We start from the raw sequence: 14,323 nt of genomic DNA on the forward strand, positions 1-14,323 counted from the left end.
GTATACATGTATGTGCGATACATACATACATGTGTTTTGAGACAGAGTTCATATGCTTCACCATATGGGTACATGGCACAACACAGTTTGTAAACCCCTGATTAGGAGCAAGAGCATAAAGGATTCATCCAGTGACTCAGGATATATAAACACATTTTAAAGTATTTTTAGGTGAATGATCAAATGATGGTTTTTTCCTTTTTACCTTTAACTATGACATGAGTACTCCCTGACAAAGATAAGATGGGTCCCAGTATCAATTTTGCTGCCACAGCAACTGTAGCCACTACACCTAGCTCCATTCTGAAAATGTGTCACTTCTTGTTTTGGGCTCAAATCAGCCACAGTGGCAGAAACCCATGAAATCACAGGTGAAGCTTAATGATGACCACTGCCTATTCTCTTCACTTGACCCAAGAGGCCATTAGAAATAGTCCAAAGACCCACTGAGGGAAATGGATATTATTTCCCAGAAGCAAATACAGCTCAGCTTGTACTTTGGAACAATTGATCGACCTTGCCACTTGCACAATCTACTAGCAAAGGTTATGCAGTGCCTGAACATGATCATGGCAGAATCACCAGGCCTCGTCACCATTTGCCTTTTAGGATATCTACTCATTGCTGAATGTGCAGGTTGGTTTCCTTTTAAAAATACATTGAGTATGATTGTCTTTTAGATATAGAAATATCTGTTGTCTTCTTCACTAAATAATGATTGCATGATTTGACAGCAATATTGAAGATTCTAGCAGCCAGCATGCAGGTTGGTAAGTACTGGGTCTCTGGTAGCTGGGTTTTCTTCTTCTTCACTTTTAAAGCTAAATAGGTTTACAATGCTTGTAATACATTTTTTATTTAATGGATACTATTGAGCTTATGACTTGACAATGTAATTCCTCTTAGAAAACATTCATTTCCTTGATTAAACAAGTTAAAAGTGGGAAAACATTTTAACAAGGAAACAACAGAATATGCAGGAAAAATTAACTACATATTTTGGGGGGTTTTTGACTCACCCCTTTGAAATCAAAATGGGAAACATTAAAACCATAAACAATGGTCTGATTTACACAAAAAATCTGATTTTAAGAAACATGCTGCATTTCAAAATTTTGAAAGTATATAACAAGGCATGTCCCTAATTTTTAAAATTATATACCTTCAATTTAAAGTTTTAGTTAAAGTACAAAGATTAACATTTCATTGGTAAGTAGTTATTTGTCACTGAAGTTTTTCATGGATTGGGAAAAAATCATTTTGTCTCTATTCCAAACATCTTAGATTCGATATTTGGAGAAACACAATGCTTAGTTGAGCTCCCTAGGGGAGAAAAGCAAGTCCAAGAATTGACGTAAAGAGTAAGACATTAGTTAATCTAACGTATATCACTTTGTTTTCTCACAACTACAGACTTTATATACTCCCCAGAGGAAGGCACACAGGGAAGAATTACCCCATTTGGACAAACAGCATGTTCTCACAGGAAGCATGAATCACACTTACTTGTCAACCTTCTCAAATCAAATCTAGTAGCTGACAGTACCAGGATCAGGGGTGCCAACCCTAAGCGTCCCCAGAAAGCAGAGTGGCCCTGTGGTTCCCACTCCAGACATGATGTCAACTGTGGAATCAGACTGAAATGTTAAAATAATGATTCGAGAATACAGAGGTTAAACTATCAAAATGGGTAGAGTCAAGGGATAAAGAAAATTTGTTGGAAAACTCACAAAGCAGGACATAAAGCAATGTCATTAGACATAGCTCATCAGTGTGACATCTGGGAGGACAAAGAATCCAAACTTTTTCTTAGAGATTAGTGGTGAGATGATGAAGGTTACAAGAGGGCTACTGCTTTCCTGAAGACTTCAGATGTTGCAAAAAGGATAGATACAAAGAAAGAGGAGCTAGGATTTCAGAGTTGGGAAAATAATTACTAGAGATAAACGTGAAGGTAAGTTAAATATATGACCCCCAGACAATACTAAGGAGAAAGGCGGTGTGATTCTGGAGCCATTATAGTCAAAGATAATAGGTCCTTGAGGAAAGTGCCAGAGGAATTTCCCTAAGGATGGACAGTATTGATGCAGCACTCTCTTCTGTTATTAAACTGTCACTGGCATCTAAAAGGAGTGATTTGCTGAGATGCTGCATTTTCATGGCTGCTTCTTTTAGGTATTATTGCATCAATTTGGAATTTTGAAATCAAAACTGTTCTGTAAAACCAATTTAGTTTTGTAAAGTATATGGATCAAAGCTGTCTTTCATTCATTCAGACATTACTGAGTTATTACTATGGTGCCAGGTACTGTGGCAGGGTACTAGGGAAATGGGGATACACCAAATTCCCTCTTTGACCTAAAACACCATGAGGTCAGGTAAGAAATTTCAATATAATGTAACAAAATGTATACTAGGTGCTAAGGGGTCATAGAGAAAGGAATACAGTAAATGGCAAAACACTTGAGAGACAGTATTTTGAGCTGAGTCTTGAAAGATGAGTAGGAGTTCACTCTCCTTAAAAGTCTTATCTAAGGCATTTTATGCAGAGAGGATCACTCATCTGCAAAGCTCCAGATCAACAAGGATGTAAGGTATTTCATGAATTCTGTATATTTGAATATTGATTATAACAAGTAAGGCAGGAGAATTAGGCGGAGCTGGATCAACAGATAAGAAAGGCCCTAAACCAAGGAGATTGGACAGTAAAATTCAATGTGGAGGTAGCAGAAGTGCAAACATAAGCAGTACCACTGCTGGCTGATTTAGGATGCCCAGTCCAGCAGCACTCTGATGAACTGATGAGGGTGGTGCCAAGACCAGGGTAGAGCAGTCCTGAGGCTACTGCAATCATCCAGGGCAGATACAAAGGCCAGAACCTGGACAGTAGCTGGACAGAGAAAAGGAGAATTCAAATGATATTAAGGAAGTAGAAATGACTTGACTTAATAAGCATCTGGGTATGGAAGGAAGCGTACAGAGTACATCTTGAGCATTTTGAGTTTGATGTGATTATGAGACACAGCATAGTAGCTAAGAGGATGAGCCGTTTAGTCTGACTGCCAGAGTCTAAATCATGGCTGTGATATTTTAGCATGTTACCCTGGGCAAAGTATTTAGCCTCTCTGAACCTCAGTTTTCCTTATTTACAAAAATAAGATGACAGTGCCTACCTCATGGGACTCTTATGAGGATGAAGTGAGATAATGATAGAAAGTACTAAGCACAGTGTCCAGCACAACAGAAGCATTACATAAACATCAGCTATCGCTGGCCACATTACAGTGGACAGAGAGCTGAAAAGATGATGTGAAATTCAGAAGATATATCTGAATAGAGGTGGGTATTTGGGACTCAGTGTTATATAAACAGTAGTTATAGCCATGTGTGTGTGAACATCCAGAGAGTATGGATATTGTGATACCTAATACAGTGCCTGGCAGTAGTGGTTAAGTGCTCAGTAAATTTTGTTGAAAGGGTTAGAGCCAGACTAGGATGCAGCGAGCAAGGCCAATAGGGCATAAATGTACTTGTACACCTTGAGAGTGAGGACCCCTTAAATGTCATGCCCTAGACATCTTGTTTACCTCATTTTAGTCCCAGCCCTGGCAAGTATATGTGGAGTGAAAAGGGAAAAGACTGAGGCTAGTGCCTGGAAGAACCCTGGACATTTCAGGGCCAGGCAGAGGAAGAAAGTTAATCGACTCAAGTGGTGGATGAATAACAAAGAGTTAGAGCCAACAGGAGAACGAGAATAAAGTGATTTCATGGAAAGAGTTTACTAAAAAGGCAGAGATCAACAACTGGAAATGATTTAGAGCAGTCAATAAATACTGAACTCAAAATCATCCTTTAGGAGGTCATTGCTGATTGTGACAATAGTCATTTCATTATATGAATGGGAGAATGAAAGTAAAGAGCTATACAAAATTACACTAAAGAGAATTGAGAAAATTAAAAAGAAAGGAAAGCCAGCATGAGAGGAGTAGGGAGAAGGAGACACAAGCAGTGTATGCCAGCCTACATATTATCTCATTAATCCTGTCAACAACACTGAGGTAGACATTCTTATTGTACTGTTATGCCCATTTTACATTTGACAAAGGTATGGTTCAGAGTTTATGTGACTTGTCCAGTGTTACACAGTCAAGAGGAGGCAGATATGTGATTCAAACCACCCAGGTCTGTCCGATCTGATTCTAAACCCTGTTTGTTCACTCAAACATGCTGTGCAGTCGCCCCCCCCCCATGTTTTCCATATCCACAGAATCAAGCAACTGTGAATCAAAAATATTCAGGGGAAAAAATGGATGGTTGTCTCTGTACTAAACATGTACAGACCTTTTTTCTTCCTATGATTTCCTAAATGATATAGTATAACAAGTATTTACATTGTATTAGCCACTATAAGTAACCTAGAGACAATTTAAGGATACAGTAGGATAAGCATAGGTTTATACAAATACTATGCCATTCTATATTAGAGACTTGAGCATCTGCCAATTTGGGTATCCACAGGGGGTCCTACAACCAATCTTCTGCAGATACAGAGGGACAACTGTAAATGGATGCAAACATGGATGTTATTTTGGAGTGCCCAGGGCCAAGTAACGAGTTGCTGAGGAGAGAAGTGGGCCTGATGGAGGGTGGAAGGCATCAATATGTGGTGCCACCTATCTGTAGCTTGATGATTCTCCCATGGTGTTAGGCCGTCTGGGAAGAGAAGAAGGAAGGCAGATGGTGGCACTGATCTAGAGGTTGGGATTGCAGGGGAGGCGTAGCATTGCAAAGGGGTAAAGGGAATTGAGAAAGTTGACAAGCGAAGAGTTGAAGAGAAAACATCTAGGCTAAATTCAGGAAAAAGTGAGCTCAAAGAGGACTTGCAGAGCAAGAGAAAAGCAAGGATGTCAAGGGACTAAAACATTCCATAAAGTGAACAGCTGCAATGAAAATAAGGGAATAAAGTTTAGTTTCTTTCTTTCTTTTTTTTTTTTTTTGAATTAATGAAAAAGTAGTCCCAAATGCCCTGGAAAGATTATCTTATAAGCACTTGGTCCTGTTGAGATGACATCAGATATATTGCTAGTCTCTTGAAGAAAGGAACAACTCCAGGCAACTTCTTGAGTACTTCTTATTAATTTTACATATATAAAATATATGCACACACATGTATATACATAAACACACATACATGTGTATGTTTACAGTCATGCATAGCTTAACTGGGATATATTCTGAGAAATGCATCATTAGTTGATTTCCTCATTGTGCGAACATCATAAAGTATACTTCATAAACCTAGGTAGTCTAGCCTACTACACACCTAAGCTATATGGAAAAGCCTATTTATTGCTCCCAGGCTACAAACCTATACAGCATGTTACTGTACTGAGTACTGGCTACTGTAGGCAATTGTAACACAATGGTAAGTATTTGCATATCTAAATATATCTAAACATAGAAAAAGTACAGTGAAAATACAGTATTATAATTTTATAGAACCACCATTGTATATGCAGTCCATTGTTGACTGAAACATTGTTACGTGGCACATGACTGCATGGCTGTATACATAGAGAGAGAGACAGAGATGGGAGAGAAGGAAGAAGGGAGAGAATTCAGATAGAGACCTCAACCTTCCGGAGTTCAGGAGTGTCCCTGCAGACTAGGCAATCATAGCTAAAATAAACTACATCCTGAATTCCTAAGAAATGCTTAAATCACTGGAATTCCTATAACACATGCCAACTGAAGGTGTTCTGGGTATAAAGATTAAAAAAATTATGCAGTGGTTTTTATTTAACATCTAGTGAGACACTTGAGTCACATTTACAGCTGGACCACAGTTGCCTAAATGTCTGTTCTTCAGGAGACATTTTTTGCGAAGTCATTTGGGCAACTGCATCCTGAAAACCCAGCCCAGCCAGGGTGATGGATCACCCTGCAAGGATCTGCAATGAGCTATTTTCAAGTGATGACAAAGTGTGAAGTTAACTGCTTATTTGAGAACTTTCCTTTTCATCCAAAGTAAATTCAAATACGATTGAAAATCTGACCTTTTATTACTGGAACTCTCCTGACTAAAAGTAAAATTGAATTTTAATTCCTAAATCTCCATGTGCATACAGTACTGTGGAAACATCACAGATTTTGGCTCCATGCCCCAAAGAGAAATTGGCTTTGGGATTACTTGGATTAAAAACAAAGCCTTTCTTAAGAGATGTATTTAATTTTCATGATGTTTTCTTTTTCCTAAAGTATAGCTCTTTTAAATTTCAGTTTTTCTTGATCGTGAAAATGCCAACAAAATTCTGAGTCGGCCAAAGAGGTATAATTCAGGTAAATTGGAAGAATTTGTCCGAGGGAACCTTGAAAGAGAATGTATAGAAGAAAAGTGTAGTTTTGAAGAAGCACGAGAAGTTTTTGAAAACACTGAAAGAACGGTGAGTATTTCCGTATAATATCCTTCAGAAGCAGAGAAAGAATATAAAACTTTTAAAAAAGATACTTCTCTTTGGAATTTTAAAATATCCATACATATATGTGTATTATAAATGTTATAAAAGAGAAGAAATCAACACCAAGACACTTTATATGCTACCATTAACTTGTCCTCATTTTTTCTTTATAGACTGAATTTTGGAAACAGTACGTTGGTAAGCAATTCATTTTATCCTCTAGCTAATACATGAAACATTCAAGAATTTGTATTTTTTCTCTGTATAAATAGAAAATACCGTGTGTCCCCAAAAATAAGACAGGGTCTTATATTTATTTTTCCTCAAGAAGACACCCTAGGGCTAATTTTCAGGGGATGTGTTATTTTACCCTCAAAGCCTCAGCTTGCAGCACGCACAGGATGGCTGGGACCTGACAGGAGGAGCCGACCTTGTTGGTGGGTCTGCCCACACCTTTCCAGTCACCTCTGGGATAGTAGCTGTCGCGATGGGGCAGATGAGAAGGACTGCTCATCTTCTTTACCGCTCCCTGATGAAATGCATGGGTTGTGCAGATACGCTGCGTAGCCACGCCCATCACTAGGTCTTATTTTCGGGGTAGGGCTTATATTGCGCAAATGCTTAGAAATCCTGCTAGGGTGTATTTTATGGGTAGGTCTTATTTTGGGGGAAACACGATATCGGCAAGGCTGCTCTAAAAATGGTCACAACCACAACAAACTACAGGTTTGCTAGATCATGTGTTAAGTATAACATGGATGCAAGGGAGAGTAAACTTTTAATATCAGGACAAAATCTGCTAAGATAATGCCAGCTTGGATCTTGCACCATACAAACAAGAAAATCCCCAAATAAAGGTCACTAACACGAAAACCAAATATTCCGATTATTGCCATCATCAATTATTAATTTATTTATTCATTAACAAACCATCATAGCGGGGTGTGTGTGTGTGTGTGTGTGTGTGTGTCTGTGTATGAGGCAGTGTGGGAAAATAATAAAAGGAGGAATGGGGGGCAGGGCTTATATTGTGGAAATGCTTAGAAATCCTGCTAGGGCTTATTTTATGGGTAGGTCTTATTTTCAGAGAAACACAGTATATTAAAGTCTGTCAAAAGGACTCAGATCAGTCCAACCCTTTAACCTAAGATTGAATGGTGATATACTACTGCTTTAGGCTAGCACGGGAGCTATTGGCTAGCAGTTAAACTTGCTCCTCCCTAGTCACAAAGAATATTGTTCCACTCTGGGAAGCTGGAAGAAAGAAACTGAAATGATTGTATCTTACGACCTAATAGGAGTCTGCAATCCTAAGTAAGGAATCAGAGAATGATGATTGACCTAAATGTTTACTGTTTCCAAGTCCTCCTCTTTTAGATGGCTGACAAGGTCTTCTGTGACTGTCCCTCCTCACCCTTCACATTGCCCTTCTCATCTCCTCTCCTAAGATGCTTCTCTTCACACACTGGGCTCCAGCCATCCTGGCCTTCCTGTTGCTCCTTACATACTCTTGGAAAGCTTCCATTTTACAGGCTTTATCTAGTTGTTCCCAGCTTCCCCTGGGCTGGTTCCCTCACCTCCTTCAGGCCCTCACCCAAATGTTACCATCTCAATGAGGCCCACGTTGATCATCTACTAATATTCCAACCTGCCTACCAGTAGCCCCACAACTCTAGACACTCATGTTCTGTTCTATTTTTAATAGCACTTTTCACCACCTAATGTATCATATCATTTTCTTATTCTATTTGTCATTTATTTTTCCTACTCTACTAGAATGTAAGCTTCATGTTAGCAGAGATATTCAATTGTTTTATATTTTGGTATATTCCTATCACCTAGACCAATATCTAGAACAGAGGGACTCAGTAAATATTTGTCCAATTAACTGCCCAAAAGGAAGAAAATGCAAAACTTTAATGATAACTAATTTTAAAACTACAGTCATTTAAAATCCAGTAGTAGGATTTTCAGGGAAGATAAGTTTCAAAGATTGATTTACGTATAATCATATGTATAGATAGAAACAAATTAACTTAGACACCAAATTTACCAAATTCTACCAGGTGGAGATCCAACTCTATTTTTTACAAGTTTCTATTCTGGAGACACTATTGGGCATTGTCTTATCCTCATAACTCATAATTCCTCCACTATTATTTTAAGGTATAAGAGAAAATGAGATTCACTCTTATATTGCTTTAACTATCTTTTTTTGTTCTTGGTGATAAATGCTACCATGAAAATTTCTACCAAGGTATCTCCTAAAGTTAGTCCAAACAAGTCTTTTTTACTGTCTATTCCCACTGAACTTAAAACTTGGAATCCTATGATTTATTTCTAAAAGCAAATCAATGTCTACTTTTCAAAAAATATATATTCTTGGCTGTATTTACACTCCTATGATCTCTTCATTGCCCACTCCCACCCTCAGCAGAGTATTTTCATGTTGGGGCCCTGCCTTCTAAGTCACACAGGTTCATTGTTTGCTAGACCTCAGGCATAGATGATACCTGGGGAATATCAAGGGCATGATTCTGTCACTACTGCTTTGGCAAACAAAAAATAAAACAACAGAAACAAACTTCATGCCCCTTCTCACTTATAGTTGAGATTCCTAATCACTGCAAAAGTAGCCTATGGGCCAGGTGCGGTGGCTTGCACCTGTAATCCTAGCACTCTGGGAGGCCAAGGAAGGAGAATCACTTGAGGCCAGGAGTTCAAGACCAGCCTAAGCAAGAGTGAGACCCCATCTCTACAAAAAACAGAAAAAATAGCCAGGCATAGTAGCACGCCTGTAGTCCCAGCTATTCAGGAGGCTGAGGCAAGAGGATCACTTAAACTCAGGAGTTTGTGGTTGCTGTGAGCTATGACAACACCATGCACTCTAGCCTGGGTGAGAGAGCAAGATCCTATCTCAAAAAAGAAAAAAAGAAAAGTAGCCTATGCTATTTCTCACATCTAGCAAGCATACAGACTCCACACTGCTGTGATCCTCTGTAACATCAACTCACCACATAAAGAGCTTGGTTGAAGAAAACTGATCACCCAACCACATTTACAAGCACCTGTCAAGCACTTTATAGTTTACAGAATGCCTATCACATTTAACCTTCACACCATCTTTGTGAGAAAGGCATTATTAACACCATCTCACAAAGGAGGAAACTGAGGCTTAGAGAGGTTAAAGGACTTGCCAAGGGTCACCCAGATGAGGAGTCATGAAGACCAGAAGAGAACCCAAGCTCTCCACTGCCCACATCCTTGCTTTCACTATTATATCTCAAGGTCTTCAAATCTAAACACAGTTATTCATTAAAGAGGAGCCTAGCAGTCTTACACAGATATCTCTCATTTAGCAAGGTCTTGTCTCTTGTTGTCTTTGACCCCAATTGTCTATGGCATTGCCTCAGCCCAAAGTACACACAGACAAGAACCCAAAGGAGGACTAAATGCAGGATAAAATGACACTCATTTTAATGATATGTCTTAGCAAATGAGTTCCTGTGTAGCTGGCTGAAAGCCCAGACCCTTTCAGTGAAACATCCTAAATAATTCAGAATTGTTGGTCTATAATATAAAGTGCAAATGTAGCTCATTTTTTAGACCAGTCCTGAACATCAATAATAATAAACCAGAGATAATATATTTTGTTTTCATAGAATTGGAACAAATTGAAGTATCTGTGCAAAAGCACACTGGATCAAGGGGCAAAGGAGACAAGGTCTAATTTTTACAGTAAGCAGATTTTCCAGAGAGGGACTATTTCTGAGGAAGGGATTTTAGTCCCTTAGTCAATGGGATCTAGATACATGCTTCTGACAGAGACGAGGGAGAACAGGCAGGGGTCTACGCAGTAGATGTCAGGAAGTTTTGCTCTAAAGTATGACTGGTAATTAGAAATGTCTCCTTGATTTCTCCCTTTTCTCTCATTGTTTGATTATTATTGTTATCTTTATCTCTTGCTCTTTTGTCTCTCATATATTGAGTCTTACTGACCTAGGTCCAATTTTTCTTCAGGGCTATTTTTCTTAGCTCAAAGTGCGTACCAGTCTCCCTTCCAGTTCTGTTCATCCTTTTCTCTTGAAGCTTCCTTAGAAGTATAGATTAAGGCAGAGCACTAAGAGACCAGACTTAAGATTCCCTTCTCATCCTGACTCTTTCCCTCTCACCTATTTCTTCCTCCTGTTTTCTTACCACCAGTGTCTTCAAAGGCTTTCAAGAACTCTGTAAATATAGAAACTCCAGGAAAGGTAGAATGAAAACATAGCCAATCTACACATGATAAAGCACACTGTAGAATCTTTTTACATTCTTTGATATATTGAATGCTGTTTTCTCACTTTACCTAGACCATTGGGAACCTAACTTGTAGATCGTAGACCAGGGGTCCTCAAACTTTTTAAACAAGCGGCCAGCTCACTGTCCCTCAGACCATTGGAGGGCCAGACTATAGTTTTAAAAAACTATGAACAAATTCCTATGCACACTGCACATATCTTATTTTGAAGTAAAATAACAAACGGGCAAAAACACCCATGTGGCCCGCGGGATGCAATTTGAGGATGCCTATGACTATCTCTAAGCAGTAACAGATGCTCCTGGCATCTTTTCTATTGTCTTGGAGCATTACTGCATACCACACTTCAAAGTTAAATGACAATATAAGGAAGTAGATACATTTGCTCCATGCCTAGACTGCCAGTTCCTACAGTAGAAACATCATATATTATCTAGTTCAACTTGCTCTGTAAGACTTGTGAAAGAGCAGGCCTTGTATGACATATGGATAATTTGTTCAAGTAATTCGATTTGATTTAGAATTAACCCTGCCATCATTTTATAAGGAAGGATTGAAAATATTTCTCACCGTATGCTGATATTTCTATACAATATATTGACATTTCAAAAAAAAAATGTTCCTCTTCCTCTTTCCTTGGATTACATAACCTATGTACATGCCTTCCTTGGGGCAATTTCTTAGGATAGTAGTAGCCTAGAAACCTTTCCTTGCGTGGCTTTTAGAAATTCAGGAAGACAGGAACATCACATGCTTATAGGCAGCTGGTTTTCTTTTTTTTATTATTTTTTATTTCAGGATATTATGAGGGTATAAACATTTTGGTCACATTCCATATCATTGCCTCTCCCCAGGAGGGGTCAGAGGCATGCTCCTCCCCGCCACAATGCATACCATGTCCTTTAATTGTGAGTTTATCATCCGCCAACCCCCTATCCCTGGAGAATATCACTACCATGTGAGCACCATAGTGTTAGGCAGTCAGTACCAATTTGATGGCGAGTACAAGTGGAGCCTATTCTTCCGATTTTGTGCTACCTCACTTCAGATAATGGGCTCAAGCTCAATCTAGGAAAATACACAGGTGCTAGATCACTGTCATTTCTTATAATTGAGTAATATTCCACTGTAAAGATATACCAAATTTTAACAATCCACTCATGAAATGATGGGCACTTAGGTTGTTTCCACGTCCTTGCAATAGTGAATTGTGCTGCCATAAACATTTGGGTGCAGATGTCTTTATTATAGAATGTCTTTTGCTCTTTGGGGTAGATGCCTAATAGTGCTATTTCTGGATCAAATGGTATTTCTATTTTTAGCTCTTTGAGGTATCTCCAAATTCTTTTCCACAGAGGTTGCACTAATTAGCAGCCCCACCAACAGTGTAAGAGTGCTGGTTTTCATGTCAGTAGTTCTGCTCTGACTTTAAAATCTGTCCCATTCCCATAAGTCTGTGCAGGGGAGGACTGGGCATTCTCAGCAGTGTATCTGCTAATTCAATTTTTAACCTACCTCTAAGATGGAGATCAGTGTGAGTCCAATCCGTGTTTAAATGGTGGCAGTTGCAAGGATGACATTAATTCCTATGAATGTTGGTGTCGACTTGGATTTGAAGGGAAGAACTGTGAATTAGGTAAGTAACTATTTTTGATTACTATTTTTTGATTTTTTGAAACTTAGGTTTAAAGTTTCCCTTTGAAACTAATTGAAATTAGAAAATCCAATTTTGATGTATCATAATTTTCTCTTAAAACCTATACTTTCAAAGCTGAAATATATTCCCTTCATCTATAGTCATAGTTTTCAGAATATGAGTTCAAGAAACTATATCAAAATAAATTAACAATATTTGGTAGCTAATATTAAGTGGTAATGATGTTCCACTTACTTCACTTATTAATCCCAATACAACCATATTCAGTCAGCACCATTATTCCCATTCTGTGCAGCTCCAACAGCCCCAAATCACAGAGGTATAAATGATTTAGTCAGGACTTGAACTTCAGTTTGCCCAAAACCCATGCCTCTAAGTACTGTACTCAAAACTCAGAGAAAACTAAACCCATGAAATTGTTTGAACTCATTACTAAATTGCTGTCAACAATGGAAGTCAATTAAGTATAGAATTGGGGTATGACAGGCCAATTATCCCGCATAATAGGAACTTTTCCACACATACAAACCACTTCACATGCTACATTTGTCAACAAAAATCAGAGTTCATTTCTGAATTTGACTATATTGATTATATCAAAAGAGTTCCATAACAAACATAGGATCATTGTGTACCTTTTCTTCTCATAAACCAGAGTATTTTTTCTGGGGTTTTGGTAATTGGAGCAGAAAACTCCAAAGTCCTTTCTCTACTTGTTTATTACTTCCACATGCAATATTACTGGTATTGTGACTGTGAAAAGCACACAGTGCTAATGAGGGATTCTCTTTTTACTCTGAAACTTGAGAAGAATAGAGATGTAATCCTAGGGAAAGAATTTAACACCACAGGCTACATGACTAAGGACAAAGAGTAGAAAATTAGCAGGACTCTATTAAGGCCTTATAGGGATCCATCTGACAGATGAAAAAGGCATAAAATGAAATGAAATGTAGCAGCTGCACTTGTCCTATTGAGAAAGGAAAAAACGTCACCTGTAATACTGTTCAGAAACCTTTCAGTACTAAAGAAAAATTCATTGATCATCTTCCTTTGAGCTCTAAAAGATCTTAGAAGTAAGAAAAGGAAATGGGCAAAAACATTTGAAAAGAAAGAAAAGAGTGAATGCGGGTGGATGAACTAGCACACCTGGCTTGGACCCCCATTCCCTTGGGTTTCCCAGCAGGGGGACAAACTAATACCTGGGTTACTGTTCCTGTGGGTGTTTTAATTGGTTCAGTATCTCTGATGTGGTACTTTCATCTGAAAGGTTACAATTTTAAATTCAGATTTACCTGGATAAATTTGATCTTGCTATTATGGAAACCTACAGAAATCTTTGGAGTAGTTACTCATTATCAGCTTAAATAACATAACTCTTGGAGCTGGGGGAATGAATAACTCAATTAGTCTCAGTTATGACTAAAGGGCATGTTGTAATAAACTATAATCAAAAACATAAATGTCTTTATCTAGTTTAAAAGTAAAGATGTTTTAAACGGAGGGAGAGAATAGCCTTGAGGAATGTAAACTTGAGCACAAAACTTCTATAACAGAATTTACTAAGTATGTGGTGATGATCCACACAGCAAAAATGCTAAATCTACAACTGGCACCATCTCAATACTCTCAGATTCCCACATTTTGGTTTGGCCAGGGTTGTGCAGTTACACTGCAGCCATCACCATGCCTGGCCTCTAGGGAATATTGATTTCACCCAGTCAATCTGATCAAGGTTTAGAAAAATCTTTTCAGCTCAGTTAGTTCATAAACAAAATGAGAATTCCCTCAAAAATCTCTTTATCTCAGACAGTAGAGGAAAGCAACAGCAAAAGCATACACAAACTCCCATTTAAGCTTTTTGCTTCAAAAACTAAAAAATCATTTCCAAAGCTACTAAATAGCACT

General features: G+C 38.3%; 1 protein-coding gene across 2 annotated transcripts in view; it reads left to right on the top strand.

The window, feature by feature from the left end:
• Window positions 1-515: 515 nt before the first annotated feature.
• Window positions 516-14,323, top strand: part of F9 (coagulation factor IX) — a 33,381-nt gene continuing 19,573 nt past the window's right edge. Inside the window, exons 1-4 of one of the 2 annotated variants that reach the window (XM_012782500.3) lie at window positions 516-636; window positions 6,280-6,443; window positions 6,632-6,656; window positions 12,281-12,394. In XM_012782500.3, coding sequence (XP_012637954.1) covers window positions 549-636; window positions 6,280-6,443; window positions 6,632-6,656; window positions 12,281-12,394 — 391 coding nt within the window. In that variant the 5' untranslated portion in view covers window positions 516-548. Of the gene's footprint in view, window positions 637-707; window positions 771-6,279; window positions 6,444-6,631; window positions 6,657-12,280; window positions 12,395-14,323 lie in introns of those variants that run through there. The other variant, XM_075999621.1, reaches the window with a different exon arrangement.

Source organism: Microcebus murinus, chromosome X, assembly GCF_040939455.1.
Source record: "Microcebus murinus isolate Inina chromosome X, M.murinus_Inina_mat1.0, whole genome shotgun sequence".
NCBI lineage: Eukaryota > Metazoa > Chordata > Mammalia > Primates > Cheirogaleidae > Microcebus > Microcebus murinus.